This window comes from Protopterus annectens, chromosome 1.part0 (assembly GCF_019279795.1).
Source record: "Protopterus annectens isolate FY-2018-M chromosome 1.part0, PAN1.0, whole genome shotgun sequence".
NCBI lineage: Eukaryota > Metazoa > Chordata > Ceratodontiformes > Protopteridae > Protopterus > Protopterus annectens.
In genome coordinates, this window is record NC_056725.1 from 849,727,014 (window position 1) to 849,741,507 (window position 14,494).

General features: G+C 39.1%; 2 protein-coding genes across 3 annotated transcripts in view; one reads left to right on the forward strand and one right to left on the reverse strand.

Moving 5' to 3' along the window:
* ZDHHC14 (zinc finger DHHC-type palmitoyltransferase 14) overlaps positions 1-2,481 on the reverse strand; it is a 1,825,619-nt gene extending 1,823,138 nt beyond the window's left edge. The window contains exon 1 of one of the 2 annotated variants that reach the window (XM_044063663.1): positions 812-2,481. In XM_044063663.1, the coding sequence (XP_043919598.1) occupies positions 812-1,053 (242 nt within the window). In that variant the 5' untranslated portion in view covers positions 1,054-2,481. The remainder of the gene's footprint in view (positions 1-811) is intronic. The other variant, XM_044063664.1, reaches the window with a different exon arrangement.
* Positions 2,482-13,639: 11,158 nt separating this feature from the next.
* Positions 13,640-14,494, forward strand: part of TMEM242 (transmembrane protein 242) — a 282,085-nt gene continuing 281,230 nt past the window's right edge. The window contains exon 1 of the mRNA XM_044063665.1: positions 13,640-14,014. Within this exon, the coding sequence (XP_043919600.1) occupies positions 13,894-14,014 (121 nt within the window). The 5' untranslated portion in view covers positions 13,640-13,893. The remainder of the gene's footprint in view (positions 14,015-14,494) is intronic.

Below are 14,494 nucleotides of genomic sequence, written 5' to 3' on the forward strand. Positions count from 1 at the left end.
TAATATAAATATCTGCACTTCCCCAATGGGGCACTACACTTCTTGAGGGTCAACGACCTAGAACATTTGCTGAGACCTGTATAATAACCAACAACACGCATGACCTACTAATATGCCCAAGATCTCTTTTAAGACACATTATACACTGTAAATTGAACAAACTTAATAAGCATACATAGAAAATCATGTCACATGACTCAACACACAATATTTAGGAAGTAAAGTTAACTCTCATTTTGCAAAACAATCCCCGTTTTATGTCCTGATTCAAGTACTTGTTTCTTGCAAAACACGAAAGACCACAAATGCTCTGCTATTTTCTAGGGAAACATTTTCTAACGTTCCTTTAGATATTACAGAAAAATATAACACTATATCTGACACAAATAAATATTACTGAAGACATAAAACTACAGTTCTACTAGCTGATTCAGTTTCAGTAATACATTATAGTGACGTCCTCCTAGAAGACTGAATGTGGGAGATGCCCTGCAGTATGTAACGTTTTGCTAAGAAGTATTCAAAATTGACTACTGAAAATGTGACAACCTTATCAGCAAGCCTGTCAGTCCAATCACAAAATACAGATACACATTGCACAAATACACATCACAAGCCAGTTTGAAAAGGCTCAAAACAATGGTATCTAAGGAACCGTTCAGGTAAAACGTCATACACGGTAAAACAGGTAGCAAAAAAGTTAAACTGGTATTACTTATTTCTAAACATAATGGGTGAAGTCTTCAGCCTCCACAATGGTCAGCCAGTTTTAAGCATGTAAAGCCACAGATCAGGAAAATGCGTTACTTACTCAAAAGCAAAAAAGAGTCCACTGGTTACAATTATCAGGAAGACAGTAAGATAAAACACTCCAGTTTGCCTGGCCATCATGATTCGTCCATCACAGTAGAATTTATTCCTCCCAGGAAAAACCTCCCATTTCCTTCTGGGAGTCCTCTTTTTCTTGTGGGGAGACTCCATGGGAGACGAGCTGTGGGTACTGATTTGACTATACTCGCACTCTTTCATGGGCCCACCACCTCCCGGAGGCATCAACGTGAATTATCCCCAGCAGTTCCAAAGCCACCAAAAACCAGAGGCTGTCATTTAAAAATATGTTTGCTTAAACAGTTACGCGTCCTGCTAGATCAAGATCAGTTAAACATACAGTATATATTCAGTGTGGCAAATTACATAGCTTGAAAATTAATCCAGATAAAAAATAAATCCTCATTTGAAAACAAGACCATAAATGAAATAAAATAAAATACGGGGACAAAGTTTTCAGCCCTCGAATATGCACATTAAAGGTCTAGTGCATGTAAATCCCATATAAAATTCCCATGCAAAAAGCGATGCAACTTCTCCCAAGAAAATGCTAGGCGTTGCTTGTCGGCTGAAGAGGCTGTCACTTTCTGTAGATGTTAACGTTCCATACTCGCGCTCAATGGTCAACAATAACGCATAACACACTTCAAAAACAAAACCACTGTCCCCAGTTTACCAAGATCTCAAGGAAGTAAAGCCATCAAGCTAAGCAGTGCACAAGGAGTGAGTGGAGACTTAAGACAGGCGAGGGTCTCCCTTGTTGCTGTCTTCATGTCCCACACCTCCTCCCTCAACAAATAATGGTCACTGCAACTACTTGAATGTGTTTTTTTCCTAATTCACGATAAGTCCACGGTCAGTACATCCCCATATAGACTACATTTCCAGTAGGATGCCACGGAAATTGAGATATATCCAAACATCCCCCAGCAACGGGGGTTCCCCTCTTTCCCCCCAATTAGAATGTTGCTTTACAACTGTTTTTAACGATCCAGTAATCTTGGTATATGCCCCAAAGCTCAATTTTTAACATTTTCTACAAGACCCATGTTACTGTCAACATCCAATACACTAGGTCTCAAAAGCGTCAAAAACGAGAACAGTAGTCTCCATTGGTTTTATCCAGGTTTAAATCCAGAAACAACATTAGTAACATCTTCATTATTCAGACAAGAACTGAACTGGTTTAAGAAGATGGCTTCATATACAACCCAGATATGCAGTAATAGGCGAGGGATCATAATGTCACTGCATCTTGACTATTCAACTGAAATTAATATCAGAATACGCAAAATCACTATGAGCGCACAACTGTTTTCAGACTTGTTATATCTCCAACAGCTACTATCAATTTGCCGACACTGGGTAGCACTGTAAATCTAGTTGCAACTAGTGATGGGTAAGCAGAGCTACAGCTCGCGTCAGCTACTGTCTCTCTCGCTCTCTCTTTTCTTTTTTTAATACATCTGCTGCCGCCACCTTCACTTTAGAAAGCCCACTGCAACTAATAAACAATGCAGCACAAGGACCTTACCGTTTTGTGCTTTCTCTGTGCATAGCGCCAACCCCTTCATAGCCCCTCTGGGAATTGTAGTTTTTGAATACACATGTAATTGTCAAAGTGCCAAGGACGAGTAAAGTCTGTGTTCATTTTACCCGTAATGCAATAGGTGGCGATTAAAAAAAATACCGAAAGGAACAGTGGTACTTGTAGTTTGGATGTATGATTCTTTCTTATTTAGTAGTAGCAGTTTAGTAGCGGTTGACGGTAGACTTTTTTGTAACTGTCTGTTTTTACTGTGCAATAATATACGTGCTAGCAGCACAGATGCAAGAACACTGTACTGGCTTGGAATATTGGCACAGATCAGTAGTCTTCTCTGATGGCTAACAAATAAAAGGCCGGTCTCTGAGAATTCCTGCTTATAGTTTCAGTAGGCGTTCTAGTGACGTACGTATTATGGATGAGTAATTTAAAACTGTAGTCTACAGTTAAAATAAGTTCTATTTAATTTGTTAGTTTCTTCATTTATTTTACGTGCACTTGAAATAGACTGCAAAGCAGTGGCGGCTGCTGACATCAAATTAAAGGAGGGCTGCAGGAGACAGCTGAATGGGTGTGGCCAATGGGAAGGGTGTGGCCAACTAGAAAGGGGTGGAGCTATACTCAAAACCACAACAACTGGAACTTTAATTAAATACGCTGCCCTGGGTGCCAAACAGTCATTAATAGAGTCCAGTCAAGACAAAATGAAGTGTAGAAGAAAAAATATTTAAATGCCTTGGCTACATGACAACTTAATATCCAGATGGAAACAGGTTGTGAGGCATGAAAAAATAAATTACTTTTTAAATACATTACTGGAATGCCAGTCAAAATCAAGTATAAAAAACAAGCAGAACTCATCTCAAACCACCACTCCTTGCACTGCAGTTCTAATTATAATTTATATTCAGCTTTATAAAATTACCAAGTAACATGCTGAAAGTAGCAATCTCTATGATACCCCCACCTGTAAAAATGTTTCTTATCCAAAAAAGACCTGCTGCCTGACACAACTATCTACTTGTTTCATGGGGAAGACATGATCAAAGTAAAAAATGAACAGCAAACAAGAAACAAGCTCAAGATAAATTTTTTAAAGGATCCCTGCACACGTTATGGACCACACATGATAGATTGGCATTCTGTTTAGTTTACGGGTAAAGCCTGCAAAGATGACTGCAAGTCTCCAACAAATGTAATGAGCTTCTGAAAATACTGTAATCCTGTCCTTTTATTACAAATACTGTCATATGCATTTCAATACCCAAGGCTTATACATTATCTAGTTATGTAAATATTCTCTGCATGGCAACAATGAAAAGGCTTTCAATGCTGGTAATTCTTTAACAGTATGCTTATTAAAGCTTACTTGCATCTTACAATCTCCGACAAGCTTACCTGCTAGTCATTAAATCATTGCTACTTAAACAGAGCAACAGGGCACTGTGACAGCATGCATTTCCTGAATAATAAGAAGCATAAATCAACAGTATAAAAATATGACAGAAAACCAGAACATTCTACAAAATCAAGGACAGATGAAAAGCCATGGTCGTACTTGTGGTCTACCTTGGATGGGGGAATACTCTGCACACTTACACTGCATAACTGCTCCTTGCCTTCCTTGGACACATCCAGAGCCACTACAATGGGGAGTGGGGTGCAACAAGTATGTCACAATTTGAAATGTCTCTGGCTGACGGTGATGGCTCTGACACTCATACCTCACAACGTCAGAGCAAGAAATCTGGACAAAGCCATACATAGAACTAGAAGTGGGACACAGGCCCAAAAATAAGGACAATTTTTAAATATTGCTCTTATTAACTTAGATAATAGAACAGTAGTAGGTCTTGCATTAGTACGAATTTTCTGAAGGGTATGAAATCTGAAACGCAAATGTCTGCCATTATTTTCTATCTTCAATCTTTAATGACTTGCCACTAATTTGCCAGAAAACTACAATTTTATGAAAAACAGACCAAAATGTGATGTAAAAATATAAAGTTGCCACACAATACAGCTGGGAACCTGTCAAAAAAGGGACACCTTTTTAATATTAACACTGTTAACTTGAGCAGCTAACAAAATAAGAGCATCTGCATGCATTTCTGAAATAAAAGTAATTTATAACTCTGATCATTACAGTTATATATAATTGTAAACCCTCCACGTTTTCTTCCAAAATTGCCATTTTGAGGAGGGATTATTAGGGGAGAGCAACATTTTGAGCCAAAACTGGGGACATTTGAGAGGTTTGGATATTCCTAATTCTACAAAACGATTTGCAAGTACCTCGCAACCTCTTAATGCAGGAAATCTGGACAAGGCCAAATATAGTGGGGGAACATACAAACACTACTAAAAATTGCTCTTGTATAAACTTAAGACAGTTGATAGAATAACAGGTCTTGCATTAGCATGCATTTTTCTGAAGGTTATGAAGTCTGAAACTCAATGTCTGTCATTTATTGATTTGCTAGAAAACCACAAATTTTATGAGGAACAAACCAAAAATAAGAAGCAAATATCTATTCATTTTGCAAAAATATGGACAACTGAGAGGTATAGTTTAACCGAGGCTGTCTGAGTTTGCTACCCCCCCCCACAAAATCATGGTCAAATGGAGCCTCCCCCCTGCAGCCATTCCAATGTCCCATTCCTTGGTTATTTTACCCCATTTACCATAAACACTGCAATGTACATACTGCTTTACTTCTGTGATGATTCAGATTTCATTTGAAAGGTTTATTTTGCATTTTGCAGCACAAACCCTAATAGATATCTGTTAAACAAAGCAATGCAGTCTCACAATGAAAATAGACTTAGCATTAAAACTTCTCTGCCCTTGAAACTCACATGCATTGAAACAGCATTGAAACCCACATTCAAAGAAAATACATTTTGCCAGTGGCAGATAAAGATTAACTTTGGGCTGTTTTCATATCATAGGCCCCTTGAACATGAAACATACACATGCTCTTTCATACACCTTCCTGACTGTATTGCATTATATTCCTTGTACAATACAGTACAGTTGTTAGAGGGCATTTTACATTTATTGTTTTAAACATTTTTTCCAGTAATCAATTAAACAAAATGCATGCACCAATGACAAAACTGCCCACTTCAGAACATTTCCATCATAAAAAGTCTACTCAACCTTCTATAGTCCACCAGTATCAGTAAATATGCACAATCTCTGAAGTAGTAAAATCCACATTAAAGAAATCTGTAACTAATAAAGAGGTTGCTGTTAGCAAACAACTTTATATGTCATTGTTTCATCTACAAATAAAGTGCCTGTTGCCCTTGAAGAATAAATTGCCTATGTTGCATGCATTAAAAAAATGATAAGCTAGTAATACCGCATAGGGAATGATGTCAAACTGATAACAGGTTCATTGTTACAAGGTTTCTTTGCCAAAAAGGACGGCAGCATCCACCCCCTTTACAACACAGTACAGTATCAGCAATGCATCTACCCACTGTGGGAGTAGAACCCATAGCCTTCTGCATCAAAAGCAAGTACACTACCTGTTGTGCTATTAACAATGCAATCAGACTTAGCATAAGCAGCACTAAACTTTTGTTCCCCTGCAGCTCTCAGCTCCTTGTAAACTCTACTTGACACTCAGCTGTATCTCTGAACTTTGCAGCACAAGATATCTGGAGAAAGCCAATCTTTATTGGGGGGGGGAGCAAAACGCCATAAACCAGGAACACATTTTAAACACTGCTTGTATAATGTTGGAAAGTTGCTAGAATAAAATGCTGTGTTACTGCCATACATTTCACTGCCACGTCTTGAACCCAGGGGACCCTGTGCAAAACAGTCAGAGAAACATACCACTATGCTAAATCAGCTGAAACAGAAGAAGACAAACTTAAATGGCTACCATTTAGTGAATTCGGTTCTCACCATAGCTGTCAACCTCTTAGCAAAAAACACCTGAAAAAAGCCAATAATGTGGGAATACAGCTGCAAAACATATTCAGTGAATTCAGTTCTCACCATAGCTCTCAACCTCTTAGCAAAAAACATGTGGACAAAGCCAGTAATGGGGGGAATACAGCCCCCAAACATTCATTGCATTCAGTTCTCACCATAGCTCTCAACCTTAGCAGAAAATACCTGGACAAGGCCAATAATGGGGGAATACAGTCCCAAAAAAATAGGCAAATTTCAGATATCCATGTTATAAACTTAGACAATTGCTAGAATAAAAGGTTTTGTTTTACCATGTACTTTCTGAAGAATATGAAGTCTGAAATTCAAATGCCTGTTATTTTTAAACATTTGTTAACCAGGAAACTAGTCTGACTTGGAACAAAACAAAGCCAATTTTCAGCAGAGCAGGAAGAAACACTTGACACATCTTTGTAAGGGATGGTAGGACATGCAGACTCCACACAGAAGGCACCCCAGCCAAGAATCAAACCAGAGAACCTGTAGCTGTCAGGCAACAATGCTACCAGTGCACCACTGCACTACAAACCTTTGCAAGGAAAAACAAAGATATAGAAACCACAGATTTTATGAGGAACAGAACAAATATGAGGCAAAAATTTGCATTTTTTTACAAATAGTGGTGGGTAGGGAATTCAGGTCCTTGCCACCTGCATCCAAGGTACAGGGTTCAAGCCTGAGTATCTCTACCCACCACTATGTGTTAACAGGGGCATTTCACACACACACACACACACACACACACACACACACACACACACACACACACACACACTTTCCCTGCAAGAGCTTAAAACTCAACTTACCTCTCTCCTGACTGAAGCAGCAAACCTCCACACACAAGGTCCAACTCCATTGTCCGGAACCACCAAACCTGCACTCGACTACAAAGCTTCCCTGCAAGAACTAACTTACATCTCTCCTGATTGGTCCTGCAAGAGCTTAACCTCACCTCTCTCCTGATTGGTCCTGCCTGTGGATCAAGCAGTCCGCAGCTCCTCTGTTCTGTGCGTTCATCTACCGCACAGATTCCTGGGCACCTGCAGGGCAGTCTGAGTGTGTCTGCGCATGCGCTGAAGTTCCGGTACTTGTAAAAAATAACATTTTTTTTTTCATTTTTATGTTTCACATTTATTATTTCTTTTGTTTCTAGGTGGGAGGGCTGCAGTCCAGCAGTCCAATAGCATGAGTCGCTCCTGCTGCAAAGACACATTTTCATTCACGAACTTAACACAGTGGAATAATTAGGATTACTAATCCTGCACTAACCTCTAAGAATATGGTAACCAAAACAAATAAATAGAGATTTATGAATACAGCCATCCACCCACAACCCATTTTCCCATGTTTGAACATGGGGTCGGGGTACCACTTCAACAGTGACAATCATCTAGAGGCCAAGGTTCAGACCGTCGGATGTCTAGCTCTGCTGCAGTTGTTCTTCCATACTGTACACTTACCCCTATAGCCAATTTAGAGTGTACAGTCCATTTACTGCATCTCTCTGAAATGTGGGAATAATACGTGTTTATTAAAATAAGTAGAAATGCAGTTTCATAACAGACAATTGCATAAACAAAAGAGCATTATACAGTATTATATTGTATATAGGCATTAAATTATAACATGACATGTGGGAGGAAAGCCATTAACACAGGGAGGACATGCAGACTCCCTCAGTCGAGAATCGAACCACAGAACCCCTTACTGTGAGGCAACAAAATGATCCGCTGACCGCTGTAGGTACAGACAAACAGGTAATATGAAAAAAAACATCCTGGATACTGTGAACAGAACAGTAAAACACCAGAGAAAGGATATGAGAAAATCTACAATAAGATTATGTAATGCTTTCATGACAATTACAGGGAGCTTCAGTATGCAGGAATATTATTTGATATGTTTCCAAAACTTAAAAAAACAGGTGGTGTTTTAATATCAGCTGATAAGGAATTACACATTTGTGGTTATAAAACATACTAGTGAATTCAGTGATAAAGAATGTCAAGGTCTTTGCTTCTTGAGTTGCTCCATTTGAAGGATGTAATGAATGTTATTTCTAGGTTTCATTATTTTGTGGAGTGATCTATACTGACCAAGAATAGCATTCTTGAAATTTATGAAAAGAGCCTAAATGAATTTGAAAAACCTATACATCAGCCAAAGTGCTGCAGTGATGCTCTGAACAAGCATCACCAATAATAAAGTAACAAATCTTACTTTGAGTTGGCTGAAGTTTACTCAATAATTTGATACTGCAGCAAAGACTGGAAGGGAATATGCCAAGGCTCAGGTCATGGCTGAAAAGGATTAATACACCAGTCCACTTACCCAGTGAGCAGATAGTGAGTGCATAAATAAAATAAACTGGAAAACTGACCCCTTTTACAAAAGTTTCCCTAGTTGCTCTCTCTCTCTCTATAAGTAAGGTGGAGATTTTATAACATTTAGCAAGCAAAGCACATGTTTTGGTGATAGCTATATTAATATGACAAGATACCATGAGTACTGGGTCAATCCCAACTTGAGTACCTCAATGTCCTCACTTTCAACCCCTTTAGGTCCGGGGTGACCCACTTAGCTTTTATTCCAGTCAGTGTTTTATGGCTGCAAAATAACATGGTTTTAGTTTTGTTTAAGTTAACCTTTAGGCCAGGAATCTCAAAACAATGGTCCTTAAATTTATGTCTAGTTTAGAAACAGAAATCACTTTGGCAATAGTTTTCCTTATCTCTCCAGTAAGGATCTAAACTGGTATTCAGGGAACAAGCCTACTTTTTAAGAAATATCCAGTTTGTGAAACTGCATCAGGCCAGCCTTCAAAACTACATCTGGAGGAAAAGGCTTTCGATTGGCTAGGATGCACCACTTGCAACATCTATTCCAAAGGAGTTTAAAACATTGTCTGCCTTGAAAAAAAAATCACATTGTACTCATCTAAGCAATGAAGCCATGTGTAAATGCTATAGGGACAATGGTTAACATACCATCACATTGATCAGTGCCAGTGAATTGTGATTATATTGTAATGTCTTACTACTGATTGCTTATGTTTAATTATATAATTTTCTCAATTGTACAATATAACTAATTCAACTAATTTGACTTCTGTATTGTTGTATGCTCTGTTCTTTTAGCCTAGGTCATGGCTAAAAACGGTCAGTGGACCATCTCACTTACCCCATAAACAAATAGTAACTAAGTAAATAAATAAATAAATATATGTATATGCAAGTAGGCCAGAAATGTTTTTAACAACTAGCAAGTACAGCATATGCTTTGGTAATAGATATAGTTCAGGAAAAGATGACTTAAGCCATATTCCCAGCTTGTTGGTCTCGGCTGCCTCAGTTTGATTCCCTTTAGGACCAGTGATGCTCAGCTCAACTCTTATTGCAGTTAAGCTTTTACAGCTGCCAAATGTGATGATTTTACTTTTATTTAAGATAATCTTTCACCCAAGAATGTCAAACCAGTAGTAACTTAAATCCTTGTGTATCTTAGGAGTGACAATTTATTGATCATTATGGGACTCCCATAAAGTCATATCATCTATATAAAAGATACAATGAACATTATACAGTCTGAATAAGAATATATTCATAAATGATAACATTAGTTGGGCCCCTAACATTAAACCTTGAGGAGTCCAGTTCTAGTCCCAATTCCTGATGAAAAAGTATGCAGTTAAGTTGCTCTTAAAATGGCTTTTCAATTTCACTGTGAACAGCCGCAGAAAAGCTAGATTCTCTACTGTCTGATCTGATATCTTAGACAGGGTAAAAACAGCATCACAAGTTACAAATACTTCACAAACAAAAATATCACCACAATAAAGTAGTTTTCTGTCAGACTAGTTCATTTTGAAGAAAAAAGCCAAATATATCTTTCTGTTTACACACTGCAAGGCTCATCACCAAGTCAGTTAATAGAAAACAGACCAGGAAGCCAGGACACCTGACAGGCACATACCTTTCAACCTTTCATCTTCAAAATGTAGAACACTACCTCAGGTAATGTGGAATAAATGTGCGAAATGTGGAACACTTGCTAACAGCTTGCTAACAATTTAACTAGGAAGCTAATACTATTGTTATATGTTTTACTTTGCACTTATAAACTGTCATTTTGATGAATTAATTTGATTTAACATGGATAGTAGTTTGCATACCTCTCAACTGTCCCTGATTTTGACTCAAATGTTAACTCTGTCCCTCTTAATCCCTCCTAAAACTAGTGACTTTTGGAGGAAAGGTGGTGAATTACACTTAAAGAATAATGACAATAATTAAGAGTTATAAACTTATTTTACTTCAGTAAATGTGTTTTAATTCCTATGCTCTGATTCTGTCAATGTTTCAAGTTAATAGCACTAATATTTTAAAAGTGTCCCTCATTGTCCCTAATTTTTTTCTTGACTTGTCCCTGATTCTGTTGAAATTTGTCCCCAATTGGTTGAGAGGTCTGGTAGTTTGTCAAATTCTTAACAATGAGTGTGCAACAGACCATTCAATGTGGAATTGTAAGAAGAATCAACTCTTTCAGATTTAAAATATGAGTAAACAGGACATACAACCAATCCAGCTGGGGAAAAAAAAAAAAAAAACAAGAAAAACCTAGCCAAGCTAGAGTTTGCACTTTGTGATTCCTTGAAACCTCTTGTAAAAGAGGATTATGGGATATATGTAAATGACATCTTAAGGACACCAGGTGTTTCAGCTATGTGGTGTTCTGAATGCCCATGACTTATTTCGTTTTAAGTGGATTAATGGACAAATTCAGGCCAATAAAGTCAAACCCCACTAGCTGTGGACATGCATGTTTCAGTCTTGTTATGACATCATCAGCACAACATATGTGGACTGTTATGGGTATTCAGAACTGCCATATAGCTGAAACACCTGGTGTCCTTAAGGGTCCAGTTGCATATAGGTTCATAGGTTGGTACTGGGCTATCTGCCCGAAGGCATATATTAGCCCAGCCACATTGTGCAGTATTCACCGCCCCTTTAGTAGTTCCCTAGACCCTTGTACTAGCAGCTAGTACCCTTGGCCCCTATCTAGTAGTGCTGTTGGTGTGATCCCTGGTGTGAACCTTCTGTTACCCATCCACTCATCAAGGTTCCTCTTGAAGAGTGATAGTGAGGGGCTCTGTCTTATGTAGATCGGGACCCTGTTCCATAGTAAGGAAAGTCTCTGTGAAGGGAATCTATCCCTCCAGCATGTTCTATTCATTGTTGTGTTGAGGTTTATATCCCTAGAGCGTATAGCTTGAGTAGATTTGGTTTTGCTAGGATGGAGCATGTTCAACAATTCTGGGTTGGACATGGCTCTGTACATTAGATCGCCTCTGAGAAAGCGGTATGCAACAGAGAACAGTCTTAGCTTTTTCAATAGTGCTGCATAGGGCAACTGTTTGAGGCCCGTAATCCTCTTGGTTAGGTACTGTTGTGGTCTCTCCAGCTGCTGGAGATGTCTAGCCAGGTACATTCCAATTGGTGCATTGTACTCAATAATGGGTCTGATGAGGGAAGACTAGAGGGGCACCATTACATCCTTAGATCTTGATGCGAACCCTTTCGTGATCAGATGGGTCACATAGAAGGATTTTCTAACCACTTTGGCAACATGGTTATCAAAGGAAAGCTGACTATCTACTTGGGTCCCTAGATCCTTATTTCTTCTTCAGATTTCAGGGGATTACCTCCTATGTTGTAGTTTGCGTGTACTCTGTTTTTTCCAAAGGGGATTACTACACATTTTTTTGCATTTAGCTTGAGACCATGGCTTTGACACCATGCATCAGTCTCATTTAGGCCCTTCTGGAGGATCTCCATGTCAGCCGGAGACTCTATTATAGCACCCAGTTTGCAGTCATCCGCAAACTTAGTCAGCCACAGCCCTTCTGTTCTTGCCTGTACTTCTGAGAAGTATATGCCAAACAGGAGGGGCCCCAGGACAGAGCCCTGAGGCATACCACTCGTTACTGGTCTGGATTCGGACATAGATCCCGCTACTCTTACTTTATGGGATCGGTCTGAGAGCCAGTTTGCGATCCATCTTGCGACGTAAGGGTTTATGCCCAGGCTGGTGAGCTTATCAATAGTACCTGAATGGGGAATGGTGTCAAATGCTTTAGCAAGGTCAAGGTAAGCCGTGTGTACCTCCTTCCCTTATCTATAGCCTGAGTAACTGTCTCAAAGAAATCCACCAGGTTCAGGAGGCATGATCTACCTTTGACGAAGCCGAACTGTGTGGGGTCCAGCGACTGGAAGTACCCCAATCTCTCCATTTATGAGTTCCATAATGATTAGCTCCATAGCATTACAGATCAGACTGGTCAGGCTTATTGGTCGGTAGTCCCCAGGGTCAGTTGTGGCCCCACCCTTGTGTAGCGGGACCACCATTGCCGTGCGCCATTCTATGGGCACATATCCTGTGGGGAGGCTGAGACTGAACAGGGTATTAAGATGCGGGGTTAATACTTTTGGATTCCTTTCTTTTTTTATATATCCCATAATCCTCTTTTACAAGAGGTTTCAAGGAATCACATAGAGCAAACTCTAGCTTGGCTAGTTTTTTTTTACAGTAAGATTCAAAATATGGAACCTTCCTCATAATGAGGTACACTTGAAATATGGCTCAGCACTGTCTGTATGGTACTCAGTGTTCACCATTTTTTTATAAGGGTGACAGCTGGGGCACTGGAACTCAGAAAATAAATTTATTTTTTAATATTAGTCTGCAGTGGTGGTGCTGCGGTAGCGTTGTCGCCTCACAGTAAGACGTTGTCTTGTTCGATTCTCAGCTAGAGCGTCTTCTGTGTGGAGACATACGTGAATGGGCGTACCTTCGTTGAAGGTTGTGCGTCAGAGCTGGCAACTCGGCACGTAAAAATCTACTGCTAATCATTAGCGGTCCGGAGTTCCGCTGTGGCGACCCCTAACCGAGAAAATCCGAAAGACACAACAAAATAAAATATAAATATTGCAAGAAGCTGTCCACAAAATATTGCAGGATTAAAGTTTGGGAAATACTGGAATAATGTATACCCTGGTTTCCACAGAGCTGGGAACCTTCTCCTTCTGCTATGCCAAAACAAAATCTAATAGCTAAGTACAGTAAAGGCGAAAATAAACTCACTACAGGAACATTTGAATTGAAATCTAATAATAATAAAAAAAACATGTGCAAATTCACAAGCAAAAAAAAAAAAAGTTGGGACATTGACAGTTTAAATGGACTCAATACTGTCAGCGGCAGGTACTGAGTGGTAGCTCGGATATGAGGAATTCCATGCCTGGGAAGTCTGGTAGTAATCATCAGAAGCTGCGATCCGATAATTAATACCGTAAAAAGACCAATGAAGGAAATGACAGCGTGAGAACAGTAAGTTTTAGTCGGAGAGGTATGCAGGACGGACGGGAGTGGGGCTGGTGCGTTTTCTAACAGCTTCCCCAGCCGATGTATATTTCGTCTTGTAACTGGTGGCAGTTCTTTCACTTAAACTAAATCTGCTGAAAATGTAAATCAAAATCTAAGGACAACGATGGCAAGTCAGCAGGATAGGAGCAATGGCTCTGTTTTTTCGGTGACAGAGCTGTCTGGTCTTAACTCTGGTAGCACTGAAGTCAAAGAGGAGTTCGAGAAAAAGCTTACGCTAATTAAAGGTAATAAATGGGTAAAACACTTAACCGCTGTTTTAAATTATTATTAAATTTTACAAATGTATTTATTACTGCTAAATTTTCAACAGTAGAGTATTAGCAGTACATTGCCAGTTCATCCAAATGTACAATAGCAGATACTTGCATTTTGGTAAGATTAGTATTAGTATGACCACCATTTGGTGATAGTTCAGTTGTAGTTAAGTATTCGTAAGCATAGATAGCAAATCGCTGTTGCAAAATTGCACTAAGCAAAACATTGCAGTTTTCCTGTTCAGAGTTTTATTATTTGTGCAGAATCATTCTTGATTAATTAAAATAGGAGATCTATTTACACAGTTCCCAGTGCGTTTTGCTGAGAGAGTTGTACCCTGAATTCCAGTGTGTGAACATACTTCTGAACTTCTTTGTTCAAGAATTCTGGACAAAGTCAAAATAACTGTGGTGGGCGTTGCCAAATACCAAATTCAGGGACAGATTTTA